At 41.8% G+C, this 10,609-nt stretch overlaps 1 protein-coding gene across 1 annotated transcript; it reads right to left on the bottom strand.

Annotated features, from left to right (window-relative positions):
* Positions 1-9,042: 9,042 nt before the first annotated feature.
* LOC131693765 (uncharacterized) lies at positions 9,043-10,329 on the bottom strand. Its single transcript, XM_058981893.1, has one exon. It carries the CDS (start codon positions 9,928-9,930, stop codon positions 9,043-9,045), a length of 888 nt encoding a protein of 295 aa, XP_058837876.1. The 5' UTR covers positions 9,931-10,329.
* Positions 10,330-10,609: the final 280 nt, after the last annotated feature.

The following is a 10,609-nucleotide window of genomic DNA, read 5'->3' as shown; positions in this document are numbered from 1 at the left end:
AGAAGGAAGGAAAAGATTTTCACAAATTTAAATTCTTTTGTGTTATTTGTTAGCGCTGATAAAGGATATTTAGTTTGCTACTAGTAAGGAGCTGCACAAACAAATCGATTTATGCAGTTAATCAACGGAAGCTGCCAAATAGTTCAATAAAATAATTCAAATTGTAATAGCGACATGGAATTGTGGCAACACTGCCCATGGGATGGTGGGAGAATACGCACATTCGTTTTAGTTATGATGGTATTAGCAGCAGAAAGGAATGGAAATGCAGTGCACGAAAACGAGCGAGAGAGGATAATTTAAATTCTCTTTCTTTCCACACATCGTATTTCTTATATAGCTTTCTGAAAATTATTTGTTATACACCATAAAATGTAAATTTCAGTTTAACTCTTATTAGAACACAATTAATTGGTCTTGTAAAGAACCGTTTATTGTTTTATTGCGGGAGCATAATTCAGACGCACTCCCCGCGGACACGGTGAGCCAGTTTAACTCTTATTAGAACACAGATTAGTTTCTCTGTTGCCCTTTAGTTGGGGCGAAATTCTTGCAGGGCGACAGTTCCTGATCGGGTTGCGATGAGTCACCAGTAGCTGGGGCACTTTTTCCGACCGTCGTCATCGCCAACTGCTTTCCTTCGGTGGACTGGCTGCTTGCTAATGCTTGAACTTGAACGAATACGAATGATGAGAAAAACCGACCGACAGATATTTTTATAATCGCGCTAATATGCACTACTATCGCTTTCTCGCTCGTTCTCGTGCCGTGCATGAGCCTTTCCTTTCCGTCCGGCTTCTAATGGCCTAACCAAAGGAATATGCCGTCTTTCCCCCACCAACTGCTCTCGTCAAGCAACCCAATGCGAATAATCATAGGAACAAACATGTAGTGGACCTATATATAAACTTTTCATTATTTTATTGTTCGGTTGGTCTACCAAAGTGACGGCTCTGTGCGGGATGGGCTGAAAATTTTCATTTTTCCGAGTCGTTTTCGAAAGATTTTTCAAAACACAACTTTTTGTTATTAGTGCATGTTATACATACTTCAAATTTTAATACAGCATAGAGGAACATATTTTCAACAAATTGGCCTAAAAATCAAATCATTCTGTTAAGTATGATAAAAGTTATTAACGTTCAAAATCTGACGCGGCGCCGCAGCCGATATTTTGAAACGGGACCCCTATATTGAAAGCTTAAATGTATTCTACATTAAAATAATGAAAAGTTTATATATAGGTCCACCACATGTTTGTTTCTACGATTATTCGTATTGGGTTGCTTGACAAGAGCAGTTGGTGGGGGAAAGCCGGCATATTAGTTTTGGTCATGCCATTAGAATCCGGACGGAAAAGAAAGGCTCATGCACGGCACGAGAACGAGCAAGAAAGCGATAGTAGTGCATATTAGCGAAAGCGTTACGTACATTTTGAACCTTAATAACTTTCCTTCTACTAAACGGATTGCAAATCTTGTTTCATAAATCGGAAGGAAAACGTTCAACGCTTGCTACCGATACGTTGTTTGCTATATAAAATTTGTTTAAATAGTTCAAGAACTACTTTAAATGAGAATCAACATTAATGATAAAACCTATAAATAGAAGTGTCGCAGCTTTTCTCAAAGTAAGATGTGTGTAATACGCAGTGCATAACAGACGTGCGTGGTCGTGAGAAGCTGCATCGGACGATCAAATCGGCTACCACCGGAGAGAAGAAGAAAAACGTTGGTGGGGGTGGTGGCGGTGAGAAGACCAAAAACCCAAAGGCTAAGAAACGCAGTACTGAAAAGGCGGTAGCAACTGCCCCTAAAAATACCACCAAAACATCGAAGGCTGCAGCGAAGAAGCCGAAGACCCCAAAGCCAAAGAAGGCCGCCAAACCTGCCAAGAAAGCTGCCCGAAGAAGATAAGTAAATTCACGCGTCTCTATTGTTGCCAACAGTCCTTTTCAGGACTAACAAAATACTTGTAAAGAATTAGTGGTGCTTATTTTCCGAACTAATTTGTATAATTAAAAATAATTATATAAGATATTTTTAAGAATATTTTTCAAATTAATCTACAAACCCGAAAGTTTTTGCAAATCCTTCCAAGAAAATCAGTGAATGGTGTAACTCTGCCACTAAGCGAAAGCTACACCAAAACGAATGATGAAAATATTTTCATTTATCGCACAAAAGGATGGCCTTCCATCTGCATTGAAAAGTCAATAAATAGAAACGCCTTGATGCAAAGCGTACTCATTCGGTGTGAACTGCGAAAGGGGAATGTTCATATTTATGTACGCAGTAAAAACAATCGTCGGCAAGGTTTGAATTGTTTCAAAAGATTCTCGTCTTGTATCAACATAGTTATCTACAAACCGTCCTTATTAGGACGAATGCAAAATGGAAAAAGAATTTAATTAGAAAGCTTCTTTTATTGACTAGTATTAAGTTTGCGCTTGTTAATTCTGTACTTTTACCAGTGAAGCATAAGAAAATGTTTTTTCTAATCTACAAACCCGAAGGTTTTTGCAAATCCTTCCAAGAAAATCAGTGAATGTGGCAACTCTGCCACTAAGCGAAAGCTACACCAAAACGAATGATGAAAATATTTTCATTTATCGCACAAAAGGATGGCCTTCCATCTGCATTGAAAAGTCAATAAATAGGAACGCCTTGATGCAAAGCGTGCTCATTCGGTGTGAGCTGCGAAAGGGGAAAGATCATATGTATGTACGCAGTAAAAACAATCGTCGGCAAGGTTTGAATTAAGTTAGTATTAAGTTTGCGCTTGTTAATTCTGTACTTTTACCAGTGAATCATAAGAAAATATAGGGGTCCCGTTTCGAAATTTTCTGCCAGAAATTTACCTGATTTTTTTAACGTGAATATCTGCCGTTGTACTGAATGGGAAAAGATGGGTAATGTATATGACATAACAGGGGTGTCGTGACCACACTTCGAAGTTATTTCAAATCTTGCAAAACATAAATTCAATAGTAATTCTTCAAAAGGGCTAATGAGACTTTTGTAAACAAACTTATTTAGCTCATTATTCCGCTACCGAGTTGAATTTCATGAAAAATACACATGAATCAACATCTTTATCCTTGGTAGAATCAATTTCAAATGTTTTCTGTGTTGAAATGATAACAAATTAGGAGAAATCAGCAAAACAAAAGTTTGTTTACAAATCTTATTAGCCCTATTCAAATGTTGATATGGAATTGACATAATTTCAATGATTGTTCCTATATGAATGAAATGACGAATTTTCAGGTTAACACGGCAATAACTTTGCAATTTTATATTTTTAGTTATCATATAATAACAGTCATCTCTTCCAAACAACTTAACTCTCTGCTGCCAACCGCGCGGTTTTGCAGGGTTAAGGAGAATCATTGTAAAATGTCCAATACACGATTTTATGTTGTTACCTTCACTAAAACCACTTCAAAACACTCCCACCTGTCATACAAGTACATTGTCTGCTTGTTGAAATCATTATATGAAATTATTGACCTGTAATGCGGAGAACTCGTTAATAAAATTGTTTTACTGAATAGATTAACGAACGGGATCCCCAGGAAAATTTCGCTGAGCCCGGTGAATCGAACTTAATGTGTAAAATTTAGCCATTTGAAAGAGATACAAGCAGAATTTTAAGAATATGATCATCGCGGTTATGTCCCAGACATTACCCGCCCCTAGTTTTTTGCTAAGCGTGATTCATTTCTGTACGCTAGGAAAAAGATTCCGATGGTTGTTTCGAGAGATTTTAACATTGATATTTCAAAGCAAGAAAATATGAAATTTGTTCATTTCATGAATGAATGTCTCAACGAGCTTAGAATCCAGCGCATCCCCTATCAACGCCGACGCCAACAACAAAGGTTCTTTTCAGAACCACCATAATTATTATAAAGAATAACTTGAAACATTCCCACATATTTCATTGAGTATCATTCGATTTGAATTACATTACAAGCTTAATGACCCAATTATTTGGAAGAGTGAAAATCGAAAAATCGGGTATTGGAATATACCATTAAATGGGGCGGAAATTGAAATAAAAAAAAAATCTGACCAGTAATACATTGGTAATACGTAATGCTACTGTTACAGTGGTTACTGTGCGCAGATTATCTTGTAAGCCATTATCTTTACTATAAAAAATAGAAAATAAAAAAGTTAAATTCAGCGTAAATGAGAACGATTTTTTTCTACTTCAAAATTAAATTGAATTAATTGAATAAGTGATTAAAAACGATTACATAATACTTATTGTTACTTAAGTAGTAAAGCAACCAGTACTTAAACTGGTATTGCCACCAGTCACATTTCCACTGACAGAACAAAACACAAACGGCAACCGTACACTGGGGTACAAGCGTACTCACGCCAACTTTGACTCCTGCTTACACGAAAGCCAATAGCATACTGGCTCTACCACCTTTTCCTACTCTTACTATGAACTCAAAATTGAATTATGGTTAGGGTTCCAGGTCGGTAAATGCTCAATTCTCGTCTTCACAAGGCTCCAAAGAAGGAGTGGGGTACATTTGTACCCCAGTGCAACGTTCTGGATTAATCGGATTATCTGAATTGGCGATTCTACGTTGAAACCGCTTACAGATGGCGCTGGAAGCAAAGTGTTGCTGATTTGATTCTGTTCTGTCATAGTGCATATATTTTCTGTAAACAATGGTAAAAAAATAACTTTTAAATATCAAATCACCGATCAATTTGTTGATAATTGTTTATGAAAATGAAGGAAAATCATCATTTTATAAGATGATGAGTAAACATCTTGCGAAAAGGGTGTAAAACATAGTGGTTTATAATATTATTCGCAGAGCTATATGTGTGCTGTTCCGAAATGTAATTTGTTGAGCACCGTAGCAGCCGCAACATGATTTCCCGTTCCTTCTAAGTGATGTGATGTGATGTGATATTAAGCCACCATCAGCTCAAGGTTCTTCTAATGAATGCGGGTAGACTTACGGTAGCCCCGAAATAGTTTATCGTGAAACCTTCGTATTATTGCTGTTAATGAAGAGAAATCAAAAGGTTTGGACGGGTCCGTAAGCAGAAGCACTTACACGCACCCGCTGGTAAGAAAGAGTCCCTTCCAACAATAATACTCCAGTCAAAAGATAAAAAATTTCGCTATATCTGCTTTACCCACCTGATGGTTTGTTTTGAGAAGGGTGCGTCAAACTCATATCAGACCTTTTGAAGAAAACAAGTTTTCTTCAAGTGACTTAGGCTGGCTACCCACGTTCCTTCGTCCAGTCCTCAATTTATATGATACCCTGGTGCTCCCAGCCCCTCCCAATTTTCAATGCTATATAGTGCATTAAATTTATTGTATAAGATGTAATATAGCATAGTAGACAAATAGCTCAATATCGATAAATATAATGGATATTTTGTTCATACCTAATTGAAAAAATAACAAAAGCTGTAAGGAATGAATAATATAATATAATATAATATAATATAATATAATAATTTATGGTTATCGGATCGTTTAGAAACGCGGTAGAAGTATTCGGTTGGGTTTGATTTAGTAAACTAACGATTTATTGCTACTGCCTACGGGCTTATATACAAAAGTCAAGAATCGAGAAAACAAGAAAAAATATTTTACACAGGGCAAAGGTATAGGGAATTTAAACAAATGATTTTTTTGATTTCGGTCTGTGCATCGAGCACAACAGACCAATAAACGATCACCACACAATGCATCTCGGTGGCTTCAGATCGCGCATCGAGTACGGCTGATAAAGATCGATCACTCGATCGATAGCCGCTGCCTGTGCATCGAGCACGACAGATGGAGAACGATCACTGCGATGAAGCCTCGTTGATATTGCAGGTGGGTTGCGAGGGTGATGATCGTTGAGGTGCTACAGTACCCCCTTTTTAGAGAGCGCGACGATTAGTGATATCGAAGTGGAATCATCACTCGTCGTCCTGATCGAGTGAATCTCGCCGGTTGGGGCTCCGATGTTGTTGCAGCTGGACGATCGCTAACGGGTGCTGATGGCTGGTGATCGTCGAGTATGTAAGCTGGTTTCAGTCTGTCGATTGAAATGTTGACGCTCCGACCATTGATGTTGACTCGGTAGTGCTTGTCGTTTCGGCTAAGCACCTGGTATGGACCGTCGTAGGGTGGTGATAATGATGGCCTTATGGAGTCGTTGCGTACAAACACGTTTGTGCACGTTTTGAGGTTGGGGTGCACAAACACATTACCTTTTCCATGCCATGCCGTGTCAGGTGGTCGCAGCATACGCATGGCATCTCGAAGTTCATTTGCGAATTCCGATTGAGTGTTGTTGCTGGGATTTTCGTGGAAGAACTCCGACGGTATGCGAAGTGTTGTTCCATACACCATCTCTGCTGGCGAAGCACGTATGTCACCTTTGTAGACGGTACGCAATCCGAGTAGAATCATGGGAAGATGTTCGGTCCAACGGTCCGGGTTGTGGCAAAGGATGGCTGCCTTGAGAGTTCGGTGCCATCGCTCGATGATACCATTTGACTGGGGATGATAGGGCGTAGTCCGTAGATGGCTTATTCCGAACGTTCGAACCAATTCTGTGAAGAGTGCCGACATAAACTGGCGTCCCTGGTCCGTGGTGATGTGTGTAGGTACACCAAAGCGGGATATCCAGCCTGAGACAAGGGCTTGAGCGATAGTAGGCGCTGTCATGTCCGGCACAGGTAGCGCTTCAGGCCAACGAGAAAACCTGTCGATGATGGTGAGACAGTATCGATTCCCGTTGCTTGGTGGAAAAGGACCTACGATGTCAATGTTGATATGACGAAATCTTTCCTCAGGTGCAGTGTACCGGCGGAGGGGTGATTGGGTATGCCGGTTCACCTTTGAGCGCTGGCACTGTACACACCTTCTTGCGTAAGCGATGCTATCCTTCCGTATGTTTGGCCAAACGAATCTCTGCGTCATCAGTTTGGCTGTAGCACGGGTACCAGGATGAGAAAGTCCGTGTGTGGCTTGAAGAAACTGGTCACGAAATCTTTTCGTGATGAAGGGCCTAATGCGATCATCCGAGCAGTCGCAATACAACTGATTTGAACTGCCTGGAACAGTAAACTGTTTGAGGTTTAATGACGATTTTAATTTACCTTCCAGAATTGTTCGCAGTTCATCATCTGTTTGTTGGTCGGCGGCGAGAGCTTCAAAATTCACCGACGGCACTGCGTGCACAGCTGCGATGCGAGAGAGTAGGTCTGCGACTGCGTTCTCTTTCCCGTTCACATGTCGGATGTCGGTTGTTATTTGTCCGATGTAGTCTAGATGACGGGCTTGACGACTGGTGGCTCTTTCAGGATTCTGCTGGAATGCATACACGATCGGCTTGTGGTCGGTGTATATGTGGCAACTTCGACCTTCCAGCATATACTTGAAATGTCTTACTGCCAGGTAGATTGCGGTTAGTTCTCGATCATACGTGCTGTATTTCAGTTGGGCCTTGTCGAACTTTTTGGAAAAGAAGCCCAATGGTTGCACGTTACCATCGACAACTTGGTGTAAAACAGCTCCGGCTGCTATGCTGGATGCGTCCACCCACAAAGATAGTTCGGCGTCCTTCGCGGGGTGTGCGAGCAGCGCTGCTTGAGCGAGTTGTGTTTTGCACTGCTCAAATGCTGTCGTGGCCTCCTCTGTCCACACTAGTTGAGACCGATCGTTGCGCTTGTTCCCCGGAGTCATCTTGAGAAGTGGTATTTGAGCCACGATGGCGTTCGGGATGAACCTTCGGTAGAAGTTGATTGTGGCGAGAAAACTTTTTAGCTCCCTCACTGTTGTCGGGCGTTTGTAGTTGCTGACTGCTTCAACACGTTCGGGCAATGGGCGAATTCCATTGGCCGAGACTGAGTGGCCAACGAAAATTATATCCTTCTTCCCGAACTCACATTTTGCAACATTGATTGCTAAGTTGTGATCTTGTAGACGGGTAAACAACTGCCGAAGATGCTCACGATGTTCCTCTGCTGACGATGATGCGATGAAAATATCATCAATATATGGGAACACGAAGTCCAATCCTCGTAGTACCTCGTGTATGAGCCGTTGGAAGGTTTGAGCGGCATTCCGAAGTCCGAACGTCATGTATGTGAATTCGAACAGTCCAAACGGCGTGGTGATCGCAGTCTTCGGGATGTCGTCTTGATGTATGGGGACTTGATGAAATGCCTTCTGCAAGTCAACCTTGGAAAAAATGGTTTTTCCTTGCAGAATGGTAGTAAAGTCCTGCAGGTATGGTAGTGGGTACCGATCGGGGATGGTTTGAGCGTTCAGCGCACGATAATCTCCACACGGGCGCCAGGTTCCATCCGCTTTTTTCACCATGTGAAGTGGGCTGGCCCAGCTGCTGGACGAGGGGCGGCATATTCCCAGTTGCATCAAGTGTTCGAACTCTGTGCGCGCTGCTGCTAGTTTGTCTGATGAAAGACGTCTCGGCCGGGCGTATGATGGCTGACCGGTGGTTTCGATGCGATGCACTGTTGATGATGCACTCACTGTACCGGGTGCTGCTAGTTTGGTGATGGATGGGAATTCTGCCAGCAGCTCGGCGTAGGGGCATGACGTGCTGAATGTTTTTATAGAGTACTCACTCGTCCGTGTCAAAACTGCCATCGCTTCCAGCTTCGTGGTGTTGTCGATGAGACGATGACGTTTCAAATCAATCAGCAGGTCGTAGTGGCAAATGAAATCTGCACCGATGATCCCTGATGACACGTCTGCGATGAGGAATGTCCACAGAAATTCACGCCGGAGGCCAAGACTAACCTTCAGCATAACTTCTCCGTACACTTTAATCGGTGTTCCGTTAGCGGCGAACAATTTAAATGACGTTGGTTTCATCCGGGTTGATTTGAGATCTCTCGGGATGACGGACACATCCGCACCGGTGTCGATGAGGAATTTCATGTTGGTAATTGTGTCCGAGATCTTAAGGCGAAATAGTGTGGCTGTGTCGGAAAGTTCGCCAATTTCCAACGCAGGATCAACTGGACGACGTCATTGTTGGTTGCTGGGCTTGGTTGCTAGTCCGAAGGAACACGGTTTACGGCACCGTCGTGCTTCCCCTCCGTACTTAGAGTGGTACCAGCAGACGTCATAGGACGGTTCATTATCACGAAATTTACTCACTTTGCTTCGGCTGCGGGAACGTGATCGCTCCCGTGGGTTTTCGCTTGAGCGGAACATTTTGTTGATCATCCTGGTCAGTTGAGCGATTTCCCGCTGGAGCGTTTCAATTCTGTCAGGAGGCGATTCTGTTGTAACTTTAGCGGTCGCTGCTGGTGTGCTCGGTGCGCTCGCACCGATGGTGTTGATGCTACGAAGGCCCATGGATTCCACGATGGCATCTGCGATGGTAGCTTTTTCTGTCGGGTCCCCTTTGGAGGCAATCACGGCAGCTTGGGCATGCGGTGGAAGTCTGGAGGCCCACAGGTCGAGCAGCACGGGTTCACAAAACGAATTTCCAGCCACTCTCCTCATTTCGTTGAAAAGTTGGCTCGGTTTCATGTCACCAAGCGGCATATCAGACAATACGAGCTGCAAACGTTTCTGCTGACTGTCGGCGAAGTGTTCAATCAGCTTCATCTTGATATACACGTACTTGTTGGCAGGCGGGACGGCTTCAATAATGGAACGTAACTCCGTCAACTTGCTTGGTGGCACTTGTGCCATGACGATGTTGTACTTCTTGGTGTCGTGGGCATTTCCAATACCGGAAGCGGCAAACCAGAACTCCAATGACATGAAGTATGACTCGATGTTGGATTGCGTCATCACCGGCAGGCTCAGTCGTGGCAGGTTTAGGGTGTCCACGTTGGCTTCCTGCTGCTGTTCCGGTACCTTTGGGTTGCCTGCTCCAGTGCCTGGTTTGTCCTCGTTCACCATTTTTTTAAAACGGGGTCACCAATTTATGGTTATCGGATCGTTTAGAAACGCGGTAGAAGTATTCGGTTGGGTTTGATTTAGTAAACTAACGATTTATTGCTACTGCCTACGGGCTTATATACAAAAGTCAAGAATCGAGAAAACAAGAAAAAATATTTTACACAGGGCAAAGGTATAGGGAATTTAAACAAATGATTTTTTTGATTTCGGTCTGTGCATCGAGCACAACAGACCAATAAACGATCACCACACAATGCATCTCGGTGGCTTCAGATCGCGCATCGAGTACGGCTGATAAAGATCGATCACTCGATCGATAGCCGCTGCCTGTGCATCGAGCACGACAGATGGAGAACGATCACTGCGATGAAGCCTCGTTGATATTGCAGGTGGGTTGCGAGGGTGATGATCGTTGAGGTGCTACATATAATATAATATAATATAATATAATATAATATAATATAATATAATATAATATAATATAATATAATATAATATAATATAATATAATATAATATAATATAATATAATATAATATAATATAATATAATATAATATAATATAATATAATATAATATAATATAATATAATATAATATAATATAATATAATATAATATAATATAATATAATATAATTCACTCAAGTTTTCTTTACATGGGATATATAGGCCGCGTAAAT

The sequence above is a fragment of the Topomyia yanbarensis genome, chromosome 3 (assembly GCF_030247195.1).
Source record: "Topomyia yanbarensis strain Yona2022 chromosome 3, ASM3024719v1, whole genome shotgun sequence".
NCBI classification, from domain to species: Eukaryota; Metazoa; Arthropoda; class Insecta; order Diptera; family Culicidae; genus Topomyia; species Topomyia yanbarensis.
This window is presented reverse-complemented; position numbering and strand designations above follow the sequence as displayed.

Coding starts and splice junctions, on each gene's coding strand:
- LOC131693765 (XM_058981893.1), bottom strand. CDS start 9,930: ATGGTGAACGAGGACAAACCAGGCACTGGAGCAGGCAACCCAAAGGTA.